Source organism: Lampetra planeri, chromosome 10 (genome assembly GCF_965212315.1).
Source record: "Lampetra planeri chromosome 10, kcLamPlan1.2.h2, whole genome shotgun sequence".
In the NCBI taxonomy this organism is placed as follows: Eukaryota; Metazoa; Chordata; class Hyperoartia; order Petromyzontiformes; family Petromyzontidae; genus Lampetra; species Lampetra planeri.
In genome coordinates this window covers 5,265,669-5,286,359 of record NC_136116.1, presented here as the reverse complement: position 1 = coordinate 5,286,359, position 20,691 = coordinate 5,265,669, and the positions used below count along the sequence as shown (strand labels likewise).

Below are 20,691 nucleotides of genomic sequence, written 5' to 3'. Positions count from 1 at the left end.
ACACAATTGACCAACAAGGCTGACTGTGACTGGCTGTAATTTATCACCTCCAGTAGCTGCAAGGGTCATGTGAATACAGTAAATGAAATGCAACATCATTGGAACCTCATTTGCCAGTAAAAAGATGATAATTGGTTTTTTCCCCTTTTATCTGGCAACAAAACTGACACCTTTTTTACGAGGAGTCATGTTTGCATAGACCACAATACCTGCAGTCATAATGCAAACAAACAAAAAAGTGCGCCTTTTGGCGTCATCTGGTCCAACACCATGTGAGACTAGGCTCTAAGGAAAGCTGTCACGGGTGTGGACCAATCAACTTCAAGGACAGTGCATACATTATCAGAGTTATGTTTTTTGGTTGCATTATGACTGCAGGTATTGTGGTCTATGCAAACATGACTCCTCGTAAAAAAGGTGTCAGTTTTGTTGCCAGATAAAAAGGGTAAACAAACAATTATCGCAATGCAACATGTTTACGAATCAAAAATCATCTGTTCTCGCACCCAAGACTCGATGCGTGTATCACAAGCGTAAGAGCTTATTTTATTTCATGAATTAACACGTTGTTATGCACCCATCGGGCTATGGTGAAATTCCCTGTGCTGTGCCATCATCCTCGTGTCATTCCAGGGTGAAACAGGTCGTGATGGTGAGAGCATCATGGGGCCACGAGGCCTTCCTGGCCTCCCTGGGCCTCCAGGCCCAGCCCTACTCGAGGTACAACTGGAGAAAAGTGCCCATGATGTGTGCAGACTGAAAAAGTGTAGAAGTAGTTTTTTGTATTTATTCTGTTCTTTTATTTTTAATTCATTGACGTCTGGCCGCGGTAAGAAAGCAGATGTTTTATTACTCCAATCTCAAATGCATGTAATGAAAAACGAGAGCAGATTGCGGAGAAACGGACAACTGCCAGAGGGCAAGGGCTTAAGTGCAGGCAGGCACCACTTCCGCACAACTTTGTACAGAATTAAATATTTACGCGTCTTAAAGGTAGCTTTATTTCACCACAACAAAACTTAAACGGAATCATTGATTGATGCTTTTTTACCTCACGGATAACAGATACGTAACTAGAAACCCTATTGGCATGTAAACACAGTTACATTTATCTAAATTTGGGCTACGTTCAGGGTCACGCAGTCCTCATGGCACCTTATGGCACCTGGGCCTTAAGAATTCCCTGCTGCTGAGACTTTATTTTGTGAACGGTGTTGAATACCTGCTGATTATACATTCCAGAATTTTGTGAAAGGAATGAGGCTGTGAGTGTCATTTCGTTGCAGGGGCTGAATGACTTTGAGGGTCTTCTGGGAAATCTGAGAGGCCCATCAGGCCTGCCGGTACGTTACAATACATAGTTTTCCAGCTTGCGCGTATGTGTTTGTCCAGATCCTGCAAAAAGTTGTTAAAATTAAGAAATTAGAATTTTATTAAACCGCATCATCACAATGCAAGCCTCATGGTTGTGGAAACGTTTTGTTGAGTAGAACTGGGTTCATGAAATATCTTGTAGAATGTGCAAGATATCTCAGTATTTGATTAAGTCAGAGTTAACTCTGCTCGTGTGTCGTGATACATTAGATTTATTGGTGATTACTCACATTAAATGTCACCGATTAAATTTTTAGGGACCAGAGGGCCTGCCTGGACAAGCTGGTTTTCCTGTGAGTATTAATGATCAAAGACCAAAATTTGATCAAGTTTGAGATTATTTTGATATATATGATCAAGTTATTGTTATGCATATTTATATATAATATAAACACATTTTCATTGCATGGATTGCTTAAGTGTTTTTCACTGAAAAACTGTCAATCATTTGGTGGCTCACATGTTTTGTCTGTAGGGCCCTAGGGGACCCAAGGGAGAGTCTGGGCTGGACGGCTCAGCAGGTACCATCGGCCTGAAGGTAAGAGGGCTTCAGCAACGTATAATGATAACTCAGTGGTGGACTGAATTACGTTACTGTATTACCATAAATATTCTCATTTGCATTAGTCTCAACAACAACAATGTTTCTAAATTATTTGTAATCATTATTTACAATATCTGTTCACGTGAGAAATATTTGAATTTATGAAGTGAATGTTTGTGAGCTTGAAGTAAACTACCATTAAAATATGTAAATACTTAAATGTAATAATCAGAGCGATATGTGTTTTGTATATCAATGGTTTCCTCAGTTTTTCCTCTTCCCGTCCTTATTTATCTCTGCTTCATATCTCTCTCTTTCTTCCTGAATATTCAGGGTGAGAAAGGAGATCCTGGTGGTTTGATCGGCCCAGATGGGTCTCTGCTTCCTGAAATGGCCGGCCTTCCTGGACACAGAGGGGAGAAGGTGTGCATCTGTGCTCGACTACACGGCTTGCGGTTCTCCACTTTAAAGATTCAACTTAGATATTTTGAAATAGCACGTATTGCGATTCACTTTGACTGAAAACACGTTTTTGTTCTGATACTGCAATGGAAAGTGGTGCCAAAGCACAAACCACATCAATAAGACTGCCCAAAACTATATTAGGTGACATTGGGGCAGTGGTCATTCTTCATAAGTGGGAATATTGTATCATAAACCCAATTTGGACTTCAGTTCATAACTCGTTAATATTTTTTTTTCTATTGTATACGTCATCACGTACTCAATTTGAATATTCATTAATTGTTGACAAAAGAAGGAATCATATTCGTGCTTTACAATTAATCTTAATTTCTTCCCTTTTTTGTTTGTTTTGTTTCCATCAAGGGTGACCCTGGCCCTGTGGGCCCAGAAGGCTTGCTGGTAAATCCGGAAATTGACCTTTGCACCACACCTCACTGCACCGACGCACATCATGTTTGGGATGTTGCATTGCAGTTTTGATGACTGAGTTTTTCTTTTTGTTGTCGCATTTTTCAGGGTCCTGTTGGCCCCAACGGCACGAAGGGAGAGATAGGCTTACCTGGCCGGCCGGTAAGGCTACTGATTACCTGTTTTGAGGGTGGACCATATTTGGGCTTTAAAATAATGTTGTCTTAGCTGTTGCCTTCACAAGAATTTGATGGAAATTGACGTGAGGTTGGTGTGGTAGTGACCTCGATGTTTATTTTCTGGATTGCATTGAACTATATATAAAGATTATCTTTATGCTGTAGGCAATATTCAATGCTTATGGACCTTTTATTCTGAATAAATCCCGATCGATAAGGAAAATAACGAGATGATAATAAGGCAGAGACATCAATCTATTTGGTTTTGCTTAAAGATGCATAAACTTCATGAATGACGTTTGACTTTTTTGCCAAAACAATGTGTGCACATGGATAGCATCCATTCAGGAGAGGTTTAATTGCACGTAGTTTGGTATTCACAGGAGTGCATGTTTAACAAAAAAACGGTCTTGTTGTGCCAGGGCCGACCCGGGATGAATGGCTACAAGGGTGAAAAGGGTGAACCAGCAGACTTTGGGTTTGGGGTGAGTTTCATTGTTTTGTGTCGAAACAATATTTATTTATTCTTCAAAAAAACACACTGACCTCAATCGAATTAGCCCAGGTTGGCCGTGACCTCAGTCTAATGGGCCAGCTGCAAGAGATTCATTCTCTGCAGTGCAGTAGGGTTTTTAAACATGTCTCTTATGTTTTTGGGAGAAAAAAATACATGTTAAGTAAAAATAAAAACACGGTTTTCTTCATCTGAAAAGAAGAGGTAATTTGGTTGAAACCGAAGGAGGGCAATTGGTCAATGAGTTAAGATCCTCATCCTCTCCAGAGCAGAGAAAATAACAGCGATGATAAAAATACCTTAATTATTTGTGTTGGATCGCTGACATGGCAACATTTAAATTGTTTTTACTGTAAGAATACATTATGACAACAGACTATTTCAATGGGAATAATAGTAGATTAATTGCTTTATATCATTAAATATCAATCACATATGTATACCATTGCATTATAGCATTAATCTCCACGCTCGCTTTTGTATTATGGTGTCATTGACCTTATGCGCCCACCACACGCATATGTCTTTATTCCCCATGATTGCCAATGCAATGTGACGTGCGATTGTTAACTTTCAAATGTTTCAGTCTGGCCCAGGCCCCGCCGGCCCCCCGGGTCCTCCCGGCCCTCCTGGCTCTCCTGGCATCACCGTGGTGAGTCTGCAACATATGTTGAATGCGATTCTGTCCCCAACCCGCCAAGACCCTAAAATTACAATTCTCAAGCTTTTCCGTTTTCGAAAGGCAACACTGTGTAAGTGCTGTCACGTCCAAGAGACAAGATCATTCGTCTTTAGTGAGCGGTATTAATGAAAAGTCTGTTTTAAGGAAAAGTAATCGCACATTAAGATGTCATTGTGATACCATAAAACAGGCATCAAAGTAGCAAAATTAGATGGCCGATGAGCGTGGATTTGTAAAATGTGGCTCAGTGTCTCGGCTTTGATTTATTTGCGCTGACTCTCATTACAGGTGGAACGTGGGCTGTCTGCATCACCACAACAGCACGGTAATAATTTTTTTTTCTTATTGAGATGAAGCTGTGTAAAATAAACATTTATTTTATTTTATGTTTCTTGAAATCAGACTGACTAAACCGTTGTATATAAGTTGTGCAACGCTGTATATTTAATGAACATTTATACACAAACACATACGGCAGCAAAACTTTTTGAGAAGTATTTATATATGTGTATGTATATAGCGACACAACAAGCCAATAGGACTGAGATACTAAACTATTTTATATATCACTGCATACAGATGATGACTTCTAAATATTTCCAACATAGTTAAATGTTTTAACATCCAAAAAGATGTCAATCACCTCTCATATGCATATAATTCTGTATGTATGTGTGTGCATGTGGGAGTAGTAGTGCAACGGTTAGGGCGTTGTGCTATGAACCTGGCGACCCGAGTTTTAATCCTGCTCACGTCCACCACCAGTGACGATTATCTTAATCGGTTCTGGGCCTCCCCTAGGTCGACTCAGCCTAAAATGAGTACCGAGTGCGATGTGTAAACATCGTCAATGAGGAGACAAAGGAGGCCGGGCGTGGTGCTGGCTACTCACCCTCTCATGTGCTCTGCCGGTCTTCATAGGTGCTGCTTGCTAAAAGCACTTGCTCAAACAGTCTGTCAAGGCTACATGGGGATTATGTCTTTGTTTATGTATGATATATGTGTGATAGGTCCCAGGGGGGATAGAGGCTTTCCAGGTTTGCCAGGAACCCCAGGGACCAAGGGAGAGAAGGGAACAGCTGGTTTTCCTGGTCCACCAGGTGAGTCCTCCAAAAAGCTATGATACTCAATGTTCCTTCTGCCTGGCTGTGTTTGAGATTGTGGTAATCAAGTGTTGTTGTTCTTGTTGTTTTTAACTATACCTACAGTACTCTGATTTGTGGAATTCTACATGTCAGTCATGCCCTGCAATATATCAAATTGGCTGACTAAATAAGGGTGCTATGGTGGCGAGATGTTAACTACCTCGCCTGGTATACAGGAGGTCGGTTGTGGGTTCATCTTGATCTCGACTGATGCCTGTAGTTTTTCCCAAGGTCATGTGGATTTTTCTCCTGGTCCTCCAGTTTTTTTCCTTCCACATTTAGAATCAACGTGTTTGGCTGCTATAAATTTCCACACAAAACGCCACTTTGTTAAGTTACCATTCGTGGCCAGGTCACTTTTGAAAAAAGAGCTAAATAGCTCAGTGGACCTTAACTGGTAAAATAAAAAAATATAATTTTATTTTCTCATTATCTTTTCTTTTACTTATCTGTTGCTTCTGCTTCCAAATTCTATTACTCCTCCTCTTCCTCTTCTTGCTGGGAGCTTCTTCAGGAACTGAAAATTCCTGAAGAAGTCACCTGCATTGTGCTGAACAACACGCGGTACAGCTTGAAAACTAATTTAAGTGCTTAACATTACAGCCATGGAAACCTATGTGATAGCCTATCTCAGTTTTGTGCCACATGTGAAATTTATTTCAGTTAAAAGAAGATGGAACTCAAACTTGTCTTGGACACAGATAGTTTGTGTGTGTATCCACAACATAATTGTTGTTTTAGCACGGTTGGCTACGTACGGTACAAAAGAAGTTCAACATAGATACATAAGACCTATTTTTTTGTTTTGCATTTCCTTTTGCAAATGGTGCCCTGTTGATTCATTACATGCAAGAAATATGTAAAATGACCAGCAGATGATAACACAAACCAATTTCATATCTTTAATTGCTCCACAAGCAAGTATGAACACACTGACAGGTTTGCAAAATCAATTCCATTTGCTAAAAAAGTTAATGTTCTAATTCCCATTTAGCATATGCATCAGACATTGTCTCGCTCTCCCAAGATTATTGCCCCCCTCCCCTCACATTCAGATACAAATGTTATATTCTTCTTGTTGATTTTATCTCGATCGAGCCATTGTGGTCATTATTGACTTACTCTTCATATGGTGTTAATGATTTATTTGAAAATAGTAATAATAGATTAACCTCTCAATCTTTTCTTCACAGGCCCACCATCGAATTCCAACTTCGTAGATGTATTTGGGAATTATGCTTCAAGGGTAAGGCTGTGTATATGTATGTCCTTCCTGATCAAACCATTGTGAAGTGGAGTTAAAAAAATTAAAGATTGAAAATACAGCTAATCAATATTGTACAACTCATTTGAATGTGATGAATTGAAGAGAGAGCATTACAAATGGAACCTTTTGAATTTTAAATCATTCTAGTAAATATCAAATGCATTTAGAAGCATACAACCACTTATTAATATATATGTTTTCTGTATTTTCTCAAGAAATTATATTGATGTACCCGTTGGTCTGATAAATCCTGCAATGTGGTCATGAATTTATATCCCATCAGGGCACCAAGGGTGACATTGGGCCCAAGGGAGAGAAAGGAGAGCCTGGTGGAGGTGGCTTCGGATTGTCACCACCAGGACCCGTGGGACCGCCCGGCCTGCCTGGGAGATCCGGCCCTCCGGTACGGATGTGGCCTGGTGACTTGCAAGTCTCACTCAGTCATCTGCCATCAAAAAACCTAAACCTTTCACGAGACGGTTCTCTATGCAATGCAGAATACACTACCACCGCTCGTAGCTGTTTATGCTGGGGCAAGTGCGTTCATTATCGGTAACTACAGTATAAAGTATTTATGCTATTATTGTCAAGGAATATATTTTAAATAGGGTTTTTACATGTTTACGTCAAATATGTTTTTAGTTCATTTGGCATACAGTGCAGTACTTATTTCACTTGTGATGTGTCTATTTTAGGGTGCCATGTGCCTAACCCCATTATTTAGGTATGGCTGAAGTAGTGAACATCGCGGTTTTGGCTTTTGCGGGACTTTCCAAGAGCGTAACCCCCGCGATATTCAAGAGTCTCCTCTATTACACACTTAGCACGCTTTTACAATTCAAACCAACTCCGCTGTGAACAATAAATACTTCCAATTAACATTCATCTTAGTAGCAGAAACTAAAGTCAGCAACCGTGACCAAATACATCAATATCAGCCGGGTCTGCATTGTGAAAGAACCCAGTGGAAATTGTTTTTGACTCTGTGCTCGTAGCGCAGGGCATTTTATTACATGCGGTTGTGAACAACTCGTGCAGTTGTAAAGTCAGGCTTGCGTGGCTGTAAAGGCAACGTGCAGTCATAGAGCTGCGATGTTGTGCAGTAAGTTAGTGGACAGATGCCCACTTTTCCTCATTGGTTCGTAAAACACCTATTCTGTAAATGCAGCCTTGAGGGCAAAAAAATTGACGTTGCGGTGTTCTGTGGGAATAAGGAATTAAACTGTTAACAGTTTGTTAAAGTTTGTAAATCAGCCACTGGCTTCTGGGTCAGTATCAGCATAATCACAAGTGAGGCAATGTCGAGAGGCAATGCAGGTGTAGCGGTCATATGGGCATAATGCAAATTGTTTATTTTATATTGAATTGTTTCCATCACCTGCCATGGTGGTGAGATATTAACTCCCTCACCTGGTATGCAGGACGTCGTGGGTTCAATCCTGACCCTGATACTTATATATTTGGAGTTTGCATGTTCTCCCCGTGGTCGGGTGGATTTTTCTCCGGGTCCTCGGGTTTTTCGCTCCACATTAAGAATCAACGTGCTTTTAGAGTATTTGGCTGTTGTACATTTCCACGTGATAAGCCACTTCGTTGAGCTATCATTTGAGTGGATCGTGAGGGTTATTTGACTGCGGTACTTCACGTTGGTCAATGCGGATTCGTGAAGACAGGAAGCGTAAGACCTGGAAAACATTGAAGTACAGTACAACAAATGGATATTCCTGCACTGTCCTCAATTGCCCCCATGTAGGCCCGTAAGCCTTATGACCCCTTGTTTGTGCAGTGGTCCCCCATCCAAGCACTATCCAGGATTATACCTGCTTAGCTTTCAAGTTAGGATGAGATCAGGTACATAATAAACTCAAAACTTTTTTATTTTACCAGGTAAAGCCCACTGATCTATATAGCTATTTTTCAGATGCGACTTGGCTACTCAGGTGTTGGGAAGGCCCCCGTCTACCATTGGATTGTCAATAGAGCCATGAATGTACACGAGTCGTAATTCCACCATCTCACAATATCCCTGACTTCAACACCCGGACGCCCGTTGTCCCCCCCCCCCACCTTGTATGGTCAAGTGTTCTCAAGAGTGGCCACGTTTCTGGGTCTCGCCGCTCGACCTAACTATAAGAGTCGTAATTCCACCATCTCACAATATCCCTGACTTCAACACCCGGACGCCCGTTGTCCCCCCCCCCCACCTTGTATGGTCAAGTGTTCTCAAGAGTGGCCACGTTTCTGGGTCTCGCCGCTCGACCTAACTATAAAACGCAGCAGGGGGAGCCAGACCACAAACTCTAATACAATTTTGATAGGGGGCCATTGCAAAGAAATTTAAAAAAAGATATCCTGCCAATGCGGATACAAAGAGTGATGAAAATTCTTGGGGATACTAAAAGCATCCTTGTTTTATTTTTCACTTAGAATTGAAAATGAGGTCAATGCTGAATTTTCATTGTTTTTATATGTTGAGTTCATATGCTGTTCATATAAATGTATAATTACAATAAGTGAACAAAAATACTTTGTTGCCATGAAAGTATTATTTAAATTCACATTAAGGTAATAAAAATCCATCATTACTATGGTGTGTTATTCGCGTTTTTGCTATATATATCTCTGCAGCGCGTTTTTTGTTGTTGGGTTGTACCGTGTGTTCAACATCGCTCTCCACATCTGGGAAACTTCCAGCTGCTCATTATGACGTTGTATAACACTACGTCAGTTCACCAATGCTGGGTGATTACCACTCTTTTTTTCTTTTTAGGGACCCAAAGGAGATGCCATTTCTGGCCCAAGAGGGCACCCTGGACCCCCGGGCCCGCCCGGGCCCTCTGGTTTTGGCTTTGAGGGCCGACCAGGCCCGGCTGGGCCCCCTGGGCAGAAAGGACCGCCGGGACCTCCTGGAACAACTTTTGTTGGTCAGTGTCCTTGCTCGCGACGAGACCTGGAAGAGGCTGTATTGGGATTCTAAAATACGAGACCAAACTACTTTGTGAATTGCCAGTCAATAACCGATAAAGTAAACATTCACATTTGACATGCACAAAGGCTGTACATGCACAAAAGGAGCTGTTAAAATTTCGCGTGGATTGTGGCAGAGGATTTTTTTTTCTATATTTCTATGAAAAAAATGTAATGTCCACAAGAGGCATAAGGTTATTTTATTGGGTAAAATGTATATTTGTTGCAGTTGACATTCATTCTGAATCAATTTTAAACCAGTTTACAGCATGAAATTGTCATTTTCAGTCATTGCAATTATTTGTTGTTAACTTGTCGTCATTCCAGAACATCACAGATCAGTTGTCGCAGGGCCTCCTGGACCTCCCGGTCCCCCAGGCATAGCCAGCTCAGCTAAAGGGGTACGTGCACAAACATAACTGCTTACATTCGTCTTCTTTTGTTCTTGACTGGTGTAACAAAAACATATTCGTCTTAGGATAAAGATTTGCTTTTATAGGCGTGCATAAATGCTGCAGAAACTCAAAGCACCTTACACCATGTCTCATCTCAACCCATTCTGATGGCCTGCTGTAGTCTAGCGAAGGGGAGCGCCGCAGAGGGCAGTTGTGCGGCACAAGATTGAGAACAACAGCACCAGCCTAGAAGTGGGCAGCTCGCAAAGTTCCGTCGACTGAACTTGCCTCACTGTGCTCCACAGTGCAGAAACGTTGGGTGGTCCAGTCCGTGTTAATGCGCGCTCGTAACGGTTTGTGATGCTCGTGTGTTTTCTTTCACGTCTGTTTCTTCTGAAGGCAACCGTTGTGCAAAACTTTGAGGCGATGGTGCGATGGTCACGGGCCGCCCCCGAGGGCTCGTTTGTGTACGTCGTGGAGCGTGGCGAGGCGTACGTGCGCGTGCGCGACGGATGCAGGCAGCTCTACGTGAGTGCAGCAGCCGCCCGGCCCGTCATGCAGCAAAATGCACCGCCAAGCTCACTCCCAACTCTCCTTTCTTTCTTATGTTGGTTTTTTTGTCTCGTTGCTTTGGAACAAAACAACAAAATTGGTTTCACAACAAACCTTTGTGATATGATGCATCTTCTTCTTGAGATCCTCTTCACTCATTTCTGTCCCTGGCTCATCTCCACATCCACTCCACAGCCCTCATAATCCTAGCTCATTACTCGGAACCACCTTTCGCTAGGCCTGCCTCTCGGTCTCTGCCTTGATGCTTCAAAGTTCATCACGACTATTCCAATTTGGTTTTCCTTCTATCTTACAATATTGTCCTAGCAATCTTAGTTGAATTTCTTTCAGGTTGTCCGAGATGGGTTACCACCCTTGTCTTCTCCGTAATCTCGCCATTTCTGACCTGATGCAGCTTCATGATCCCTGAGATCCATCTCGTCGTCTTCATTGCTGTAGTAGTTGACCTTCCACCACACCTCCGATTAGCAGGATTGACTACGTATGGTGTGAAAGAAGTTCAACATAACAAAAATTCAACATACATAGCACACAACAAGCACTCCTTTCTGTATTGTCATATGATGCCTGTAGCTCAATTTGAACATCCTTTTTTTATTTTGTTAATGAATGTTCCTGTATTTATTACAGCTTGGAGAAGTGCTGCCCATTCCCAGAGAAGACGAAGTTGTTGTAAGTTACAGTTGATTTATTTTAACGCATTGCTACTGTATTGTTTCCATCGAATACACAACACAATCACTCTCTGAAGCACAGTGCGAAAGATGTTTACCACAGTTAAAAACATGGTCACAACATTTAATAGTCTTTTGCTACAACTGCTGCTGCTGTCACTGCTATCACTTCACAGGCCTCGTCCCATGTGCTCAACATTATAAACCCGCTGCCCAGCTTCCCGGTGGTGGACCGCATCCCGACAAGTGGGCACGCCAGCTACCACCACCACAACAACGGCAACAATAACCTGGGCAGCAACCATCTGTCGCCATCTCACGTGGGGCATAACACGGGAGGCATCGCGTACCCCAGCGGGGACCTGGGCCCACCGTCGCCCGCCGTCGGGTACCCGCAGGCGGGCAACGTCGGCCTGACATCGGCCGGGATCGCCTACCATGAGATCAACGCTGGTCACTCGTCTGCTGGCACCAGCCACCACGGGGTGAGCATCAGCCGGAGTGAGCCCAGAGAGTGACTCATGTGCAGAAGAAGCCCGTGTGGCAGCATCTGTCACTGTGAGATGAGCTGAACTTGGTGGTGGCATGGTGGAGCAGTGGAGTGATAGTGTGGATGAGTGGTAGTGTGGTGCAGTGGTTGCGTGGTGCAGTAGTGGAGTGGTAACATGGTGGCGTGGTGGAGCGGTGGTGTGCTGGTGTGGTAACATGGTGGCGTGGTGGAGTGGTAGCATGGTGGAGTGGTGGAGTGGTAGCATGCTGGTGTGGTGGAGTGGTTGTGTGGTGGAGTGGTGGAGTGGTAGCATGCTGGTGTGGTGGAGTGGTTGTGTGGTGGAGTGACTTTACTGTGGTTGCGCACTCCTGTAATCCAGTGCTTTGGAAGCAGCGTTTCTTGGGTGCCTCAAATTTTAGAAAATCCCAAACTCACGGTGGTCACGAGATGGCAGAACAGCAAATGGTTGATGAACGGATTTGTGCGGACATTGAGTGTCATCCCCTTTGTATGCACGATTTTCCTCCTGAATACTCTTTCACCTGGCTATAAATAAATAAAATATTAAACCATCTCAATGCATAACTCTCACGCAAGATTATTGATAAATACATATAACACAAGGTAAAGGTGCAGCCCTTGAAACTTATTTCTCGTGCCACTGCTGGTGGAAGGGCCTCCACTCGAGGGAGCTCTAGAGAGGCCTGCTAGATTATATCTGATCTACTCTTCCATGCTGAGCAGACATCGTGGAAAAGGTGGAAGTCCCCACACTTTATCCCTCCACATGTGAGACCTGTCGATTGACTAAATGTGGTGCACCAATATTTACATTTGGCTGGATGGTGGCAGCAGTGGGCTTTTAAAGGAACTTGCTCCATTGTTTCACCTGACCGCGCCAGGAGATAGAATCGAACCGGTCGCCTCTGCATTGCAAGTCCAGTGTGCTAACTGTTACACCATGGAAGTGTATATAGATTTAATGTTTTCTTTCGTCGCATGAGGGAGGTACAGTCTCTCTAGAATACTTGCCCATGTATATGAACTCTGCAAAGGGGAGGTGGAACAGTCAGACGACTCTTATATGGAGCAGCTGCCCTGCCTGCCCCCATTCATCATCTCCGTCTCGATGCTGCCTTCCCTGTCACCTTCATCCTTTCAGCAGCGGTGCTGCCCCTCTCGGCACGTGTATGCTAGGAGCACCACAGGGGGGTCCCAGGACAATAAAGAGCTTAATTTTTTAAAATATATATTGTTACGTCTCCAGGGGGAAAATGAATTTGTTTTGTTTTATTATTTATTTACCAGTTTATTTATTTTGTGATAAATGGAGATAATATTTACACTGCTTGTTGGTCCCGTTTTTGGACGGAGATTCCCGCAGAGAAAGGAAATGTTCGTGCTCAAAATCACGTTTAGAGAACCGTAAATTTGCCTCTTTCCAGCCCCCTGCATGGAAGGGATTTATTTTTCTGCCAAGAGGTCAGAGGTTGTTTTTTTTATATAGAGTGCGTCACTAATAAAAACAAACTACCATCCAAGTACCGAGCAGAACTAGATCTTCAAGATACCAATATACAATGTTTCCATGTAATGATAAATATTGCCATTTTCACTTTTGATATTTGTTGATGTAATAATTCCCACAGTATTTTTCATGATTGCTTATGATCACCTATGCCGACAGATATGCCACAAAATAAAAAAAAATATTGGATGAGAAATATACATGGTAAATTCTTTAGCTTTTTCTAGAATGACCTTCGGTGTTCCGATTTAAAGCTTCATATTTAGACAAGATCAATCTGCGACTGGATGAAGGCCTCTCCAAGCCTCAACCATCCTAGTTATGAGTCTTAGTAAAGCAAAGCATTAAAGAGGTTCGTCCACTGCGGAGATGGAGTGATGAGATCAGTTCTAGCTCAGGCGCTGGATGGTATGTTGCATCACAGGATCGTGACAGGTGGTGGCGACTTGGGGAGGAGGCCTTCAACAGTGGTTTTACCATGGCTGATGGTGATGATGATGACAATGACAGTCTTCTTATAGCACCTTCTGCTATTGCGTGTCACACCTGCTAAAGTCCACCATTCCCCGCTCGTCCTTTGTCCCGCAGCTGCACCTGATAGCGCTGAACGCCCCGCAGACGGGGGACATGCGTGGCATCCGTGGTGCAGACTTCCAGTGCTTCCAGCAGGCGCGTGCCATCGGCCTGCACGGCACATACCGCGCCTTCCTCTCCTCCAAGGTGCAGGACTTGGCGTCCATCGTGCGCCGGGCTGACCGTGCCTCCATGCCCATAATCAACCTCAAGGTAAGCCCCGGGAAGAGCGTGTTGTCACGCGGCTCTGGGTTGTCCATTATTAGAGGCGGCCTCAGTGTTGCCGACTCTTTGAAGCGGAAAGCTGCCAAATGAAGCACGGAAATTCAGGAAATGTCGCTCGATAGAACGTTCTAAATTCGTAAAAAATGTCACGACAATTTAGCAAGTATTAAATGTAGTAAACTGATACAGTATTCTTAATATCTGCCAGGAATCATGTCACAGCACATTTTGGCAAGTATAACGTGCCACTTTTACAAAATTTTGTTGTTAGGGAAAGCCAAAAAGTCAAATCGATCTACAGACAAAATGTTAAGTTGCAACACTGTAGCTTCACTGTGTTTTGTGTACCCCCTCCGCTCCAGTAACAAAGGCCTTTCCTCAAAACCCCTGCTCAGTGGAAACTCACGGCTGTGCTGTGGCCCTTTGTTGCTTGAAACTCCCACCTGACCGTTTTTACTGCTGGCTTCTCCTTTGCCTACAACCAGCCATGCATTCGTTTTTAACCCTTTAACTTTTCTTTCCATTACACCCTACAATCTCTAATCTTGGCCTTAAATTTGTCTTACAAAAATATAAAGCCCTCGTTTCTTTCCTGCTCACCTGCATCATCTCGTGATGTTCATCCTTTGGTGTACATTGTCTTGAGATGTGGCTGCGTTCGTGTTTTTTATTAAACAAAAAATGTTTTATCCATAGCCACTGCCTTTGATTGAAACAGGTGAGATCCCCAAGGAGGAGGAAGCTTTTTTTTACAGCTGTGCACCTAATCTCATCAAAGCCCGTGACAGGGTGTGGGATTTTAGCAGTTTCCTCACTCTATTGATGTTTATATCCAGGGTGCAAATATGCTGCTTCCGTTGTATATAAGCAAAACTTCGTTCTGTGTCGCTACATATAAATAAACAGATGTTTAGTTAATCAGCCTATTGGCATTCCACACCAATATACAGCAAAATGTGTTTAAGCAATCAAACTTTGGACTCGTTTTGACCTTCCAGTCCAGGTCTCATCAGTAGAGTTGGGCTTGTTAAACAAATGTTGCTTAGGTAGATGGGATTGGTACGAGCATTCCATCTCTGTTCATTGCAAAAAGCAATATTCTACACGATTCCATTCCATTGTGAGAAACCCACAAATCAGCCTTTGTTACTAGAAGTAAAATCAGCCAAGGTAATGATGGGAGTGCTGCAGTAACCCAAGCTTTAACCGTTCACTCTCCTGTGTGACGTTCTGCAAAGAGCTGGAACATGTACCGTGTGTCGCGTGTGAACTCGCATAATCAGCCTGGCGCCGATGAGAGACCGCTGGCTCATTGGTGAAATCCTCCGTGGTGCCACACGCATTCAGAGCCTGTGCGGAGATGCTGAGACGATCAATCTTTCTCAACGACAGCACCGCGAGCGCCACCTTAGAAAGAGAACAGCTCGACGCTTATCCCGTAAATCGTTGGCACTTGCATAATGGATTGCCGCTTTGCAGTGTAGTAGTAGTGTGCGTGTGTGTTTATATGTTGGTTTCTTTACTTTTCAGGGAGAGGTGCTCTTCAGGAATTGGGAGGAGATTTTCTCAGGGTCCGGTGGACAAATGAACTCCAATGCTGCCATCTATTCCTTCGACGGCCGCAACATCCTGACGGACCAGGCCTGGTAAGAATTGCACCTCCTTGCATAGCGCTGTTATAGTGGAGTAAAAGAAAAATGCATGTGCCTGAATATTAACGCGCAATAGTTTGCATGGTTACGTACATTCTTTATCTTTGTGATCATTATCAGTATTTTATATTTTAAAAGCACTTTATATGTCATTATGTATCAAACAGCTTTAAAAACGGTTTAACATGTGAAGCAAAAGCCCAATGAGCTATGTACACAACAACCAATTACTGCACGAAGAAATATACGAATAAATATCTGGTTTTATAAAAACAATATAATGAAAAAAATGTATTGTGCAAATAGATTGGTGAAAAATATCACAGTTACATCATCATAGATACTCAGTAATGAGTAGAATGACAAAGAGAGAGATCCTACACAGAAATACAATAAAACAATATAAACAATTAGTTTACTATAAGTACAATAATCAGATGGACCGATGCAATTATCTGGTGTGCAGACGTTAGGTGGATTACTACATCGCAGAATCATTAGAGATGGCAGTCGCTTGGGGAGACATTATTTCAGCACTGGTTTGACCCAGGCTGATGATGATAATAATGATGGAGTCCAACCCGTAAACGTTTACAAATTGTGAATAACATTGACGGCAATAATGATATTAATTTCAGGCCCCAGAAGGTGGTGTGGCACGGCTCGGATGAACGAGGGCGCCGCCTAGTCACACAGTACTGCGAGATGTGGCGTGTGGGCGAGATGGCCGTCACGGGCCAGGCCTCGCCGCTCTCCTCGCACCGCCTGCTGCAGCAGCAGCCGCATGGTTGCGCCTCCAGCTTCGCCGTGCTCTGCATGGAGAACAGCGTCGCTCACGAGCACGTCCGCCGGCGCTGAGCGCTCATCCTCCTCGTCATGATGCCCTCCCTCCCCTCCTGCTCCTCCTTTTCATCACAATCTTCCTCCTCTCTGTCCTCCTCATCCTCTTCATCCAACCACTTCTCCTCCTGCAACTATCCCCCCTCTTCTCTCACTTCTTGCCACCTCCTACTCCAACTCTTCCACATCATCACCATCCTCCTCTTCCTCACCTCACTCGCACACGAGTCCATGTGGCAGAACAACTATGGTATGTGTTTGTGTATGTGTACATTTGTTATTTCAAACGTACGTGCGTACAACTATATATATCTGTCACTGACGGTACGAGGTATGTTGTTTGAAAAAGTTAAGTACCCATTGCACATTTAATGAAACGATCGCTCACTGTCATCTGTGTCTGCTGTTTGATTTTGATATATCTCGCAGTGTGGACTGCAAGGTGGGTTATTTGGCTTGTGTGGCCCCTCTTGGGCCATGATGCATTGGGGACCATGTGGATCCCCGGCCAGTTGCCGAAGGGGATATATGATGCCTAATATGGGAAACGAGGTGAATATTGCCATTTTGAGGATGATGAGAGGTAGCGTGAAGGGTAGAGTGAGAGGTAGAGTGAGATGCTTACTTACCCATGACTCTGCTCCAGGTGCCACTGCCATCACTGTTGACCTCTGGTCCGTTGGCCCTCGGTATCATTACACTGTAATTTATAATGGATCAGCCTTGGTCATGCCTTCTACATGACAAATTGTCTTTCTCATTGTCTGTGAATTCACGTCTCAACAAAATGTGTTAAAAATTTGTTTATGATAAACTACGAGCAGATACAATAAAAAATAGCAAAGTAACTATATCTGACCGTTTTAGAAACTTCCAGAGTGCTTAACATTTTTTTTTATAAGATGCTGAAGAGCACAACAAACTGAGGCATCCTCTTAAGATCTTAATTTTTACGGTAAATGTTTGCCTTCATACCACTCAAAATTGGATTTAAATGTAACCCAAGCATTTGTTTCTATGCACCCTATGAAATGATGCGTGTTTTTAAGTTTGATTCTTTCGTGTAAAACTCACAAAATAACAAAGATGTAAATAGTTATGCTTTTTTATGCAATTTTTTAAAAAATTTGACATCCTAAGAAAGATAAATCATTGTAAATGACTTTTTAAAAAAAATTCACCCTGAATTAATAGATTCAAAATCACAATGAAAAAAATTCAAGCAATTTTTATATTGGCAAAAAAGTGCTAAAATAACGTAGCGTTTTTTTTATGCTGTTGAGCTGGTTTGAAATCGGTTTAAAAATATTTGTATTTGATATCAGTCCACTTGCTTTTACCAGTTATACTGCATTTTATTTACCGTTGTAGCTGTCGGATTTAACTGTATTTTTAACTCTGAGATTTGTTTGCAAATATTTCCAAAAGTATTTCACCAATAACGACCCTTTAGTGTTGTATTAATACCTGTCCGGCATACAGTCTCCTTGTCATACTGAATGTGTGCACTTCTTTGTGGGTCTTGTATCGTGTATATTAAATGTGTGCATTGATTGTTTTTTTACATAATTTCCCACTCCCTTTTTGCAATGTTTATTCTTCAAAATGTATCCAATATTTATAATCTGGGCTCTGTAGAATGGGTTTTACGATGGATATTTCCATTGCGCAAAAATTTACCAAAAAGTTGTTTTTTTCTTCCACAAGTATTTCTTATATGGTGCTGTATTAACTACTAGCAAGGCTTGAATGATTGTCAAGTTGACGAATTCATTGTGTGATCATATTCCTCTTTAAATGACCGTGAATATGATTAAGTTTTAAACCACGTTATTTTACATTCTCATGTCATGTATAAGTTTCAAAGATACTAAAAACAGTATATTTTTGCAACGCATTGCAGTTTTTAACGTGCCAATCGACTTCCTAGTTGTGTGAAGAAATTGAGGACGCACGTGTAATTGTGCAGTTCTGGATTGCATTGGGAGCATTTTCGAGAGTAATTCAAGCACACGTTAAGAGCCAAGTTAATGTTGACCACCTAACAGAACTCGCACTGCACTTCTCACCTGTTACTTAATGCCACGACACATCATGCATTTTGGTCCCATGGTAACATTGAAAGCAACAGTCGACAGCCAGAGTGTAGCCTGTGTTGCATGTGCACACTGACACTTAATAAAGTGTTGGGGCTCTGACCTGCTTCTTGCCTTTGACTCAATTGAGGTGGATTGAGAGTTGCTGTGGTTACACTTTTCCATTCACGTTCACAGCTCATGAGCCTGGAATAAGTTATTGTTACCGAGGGGTAAGTTCGTCACTTGGCAGGTCGCGGGTAGTAGGAGTAAAGTGTGGTTACTCCCATAGCTTAGAAGATGTCTCACCAGCATAGAATAAGAGGCCAAAATGACCCTCGGTGAAGGGGGTTCTCGCTCTCTCCTGGAGGCTCTTCTTCCTGCAGTGGCGTTGAGCAAAAAAATCGGAGATGGCTGCAGCTTTACCCGACCCAGCAAATGAGTTACTCGCATACACATTTTCTACTTCTATTTATTGTACAAAGGTTTCCGTGACATTGGGGAAAAAAAAGATCTACAGATCATAGCACGTTACATTTTTAAACACAGCAAATGAAAAGTCCTAGTCTAGGATCAGCTTTGGTTTCTACTCATCAAACCCGGCAAGCGGATGTACCGTGAGTACACTCCTGGCGTCAACGTCACTCTCCAAGTGGCCGAGCTCACGAGAGCGTCCCGTTCTCTTTGTCCCATAAGCCTCCCGCGTGACGCGCAGCACGTGTCACTCGAGCACGGTGAGACGCAGCACGTGTCACTCGAGCATGGTGAGACGCAGCACGTGTCACGTGTCACTAGAGCACCGTGAGACGCAGCACGTGTCACGTGTCACTCGAGCACCGTGAGACGCAGCACGTGTCACTCGAGCACAGTGAGACGCAGCACGTGTCACTCGAGCACAGTGAGACGCAGCACGTGTCACGTGTCACTCGAGCACGTTGAGACGCAGCACGTGTCACTCGAGCATGGTGAGACGCAGCACGTGTCACGTGTCACTCGAGCACGGTGAGACGCAGCACGTGTCACTCGAGCACGGTGAGACGCAGCACGTGTCACTCGAGCACGGCGAGACGCAGCACGTGTCACGTGTCACTAGAGCACAGTGAGACGCAGCACGTGTCACTCGAGCATGGTGAGACGCAGCACGTGTCACTCGAGACGCAGCACGTGTCACTCGAGCACCGTGAGACGCAGCACGTGCCACTCGAGACGCAGCATGTGTCACTCGAGCACCGTGAGACGCAGCACGTGTCACGTGTCACTTGAGCACCGTGAGACGCAGCACGTGTCACGTGTCACTCGAGCACCGCGTTCTTCCGCCGCGCGATTCTTACAAAGCACGTCCACGACGAGCTCCCGCAACACGTGCCGTGACGTCACTGAGGAGCGATCACGCAGCGGCCGACCCCGAGGAGCGGGATCGTCAGGCCACACGATTGTGCTGCTAGCCCCGCGTCAGGCCTCCTTCTATTTGCGCTGTGCACGTTTGTTTTTGCCCGAACGTTTAGAAATACCGAAAGGTGAATAACACATAAATAACTGGATAAAAAAAAACATATACAAAAGACATTTAAAAAAATGCTTACATCTTTTTTTCAAGAAATCTTTTCATTACATTTTTGACAGTATTTTTTGAGGCTGTGTTGAGTATAGAATTTGTTGCGTTCTATATTGCTTAACTTTTTTTTCATCTTGGCACTTTGACCAATGTTCAGACATCAGATGCTTGAGGATCTGCGCTGGCTCCTTGAATTACAAGCCATTGCTGTAACTCCCCTCTAAACTGCAAAACGTTATTATTCGTATTCTCATTTATGGGTTTCGTTATAGTTACAGGTGTGAAAGCAAATGTCAATATTTGGTAGAGCATTGAGGATTTTACAAATCAGAATGCAGGGTTTGAGGTAAATTAGAGCGATTGACTTCCTTGGCATTAAAGTTTAACCCATAAATCGTCAATCCTTCAAAATTGATTTAAAATGATATGAAAAAAGCTTACTTAACCAAATAGAATGTAAATAACATCAAACGGTTGATAGAAAGGAGGTGCTTTGGTCCAGCTGGAGGAATTGCTGCAAAGGCATTACAGGATATATAACAGCAGAAATATACTTTTTGGTTAAA

At 43.2% G+C, this 20,691-nt stretch overlaps 1 protein-coding gene across 2 annotated transcripts in view; it reads left to right on the top strand.

Moving 5' to 3' along the window:
* Positions 1 to 18,693, top strand: part of LOC144720897 (uncharacterized) — a 92,714-nt gene extending 74,021 nt beyond the window's left edge. For both annotated transcript variants that reach the window (XM_078598036.1, XM_078598037.1), the window contains 21 exons: positions 634 to 720; positions 1,287 to 1,343; positions 1,632 to 1,667; positions 1,850 to 1,912; positions 2,252 to 2,341; positions 2,747 to 2,782; positions 2,900 to 2,953; positions 3,393 to 3,455; positions 4,071 to 4,136; positions 4,455 to 4,491; positions 5,177 to 5,266; positions 6,505 to 6,557; positions 6,862 to 6,981; positions 9,349 to 9,502; positions 9,873 to 9,946; positions 10,340 to 10,468; positions 11,144 to 11,185; positions 11,364 to 11,672; positions 13,794 to 13,991; positions 15,534 to 15,649; positions 16,294 to 18,693. In XM_078598036.1, the coding sequence (XP_078454162.1) occupies positions 634 to 720; positions 1,287 to 1,343; positions 1,632 to 1,667; positions 1,850 to 1,912; positions 2,252 to 2,341; positions 2,747 to 2,782; positions 2,900 to 2,953; positions 3,393 to 3,455; positions 4,071 to 4,136; positions 4,455 to 4,491; positions 5,177 to 5,266; positions 6,505 to 6,557; positions 6,862 to 6,981; positions 9,349 to 9,502; positions 9,873 to 9,946; positions 10,340 to 10,468; positions 11,144 to 11,185; positions 11,364 to 11,672; positions 13,794 to 13,991; positions 15,534 to 15,649; positions 16,294 to 16,513 (2,094 nt within the window). In that variant the 3' untranslated portion in view covers positions 16,514 to 18,693. The remainder of the gene's footprint in view (positions 1 to 633; positions 721 to 1,286; positions 1,344 to 1,631; positions 1,668 to 1,849; positions 1,913 to 2,251; positions 2,342 to 2,746; positions 2,783 to 2,899; positions 2,954 to 3,392; positions 3,456 to 4,070; positions 4,137 to 4,454; positions 4,492 to 5,176; positions 5,267 to 6,504; positions 6,558 to 6,861; positions 6,982 to 9,348; positions 9,503 to 9,872; positions 9,947 to 10,339; positions 10,469 to 11,143; positions 11,186 to 11,363; positions 11,673 to 13,793; positions 13,992 to 15,533; positions 15,650 to 16,293) is intronic.
* The last annotated feature ends 1,998 nt before the right edge of the window (positions 18,694 to 20,691 follow it).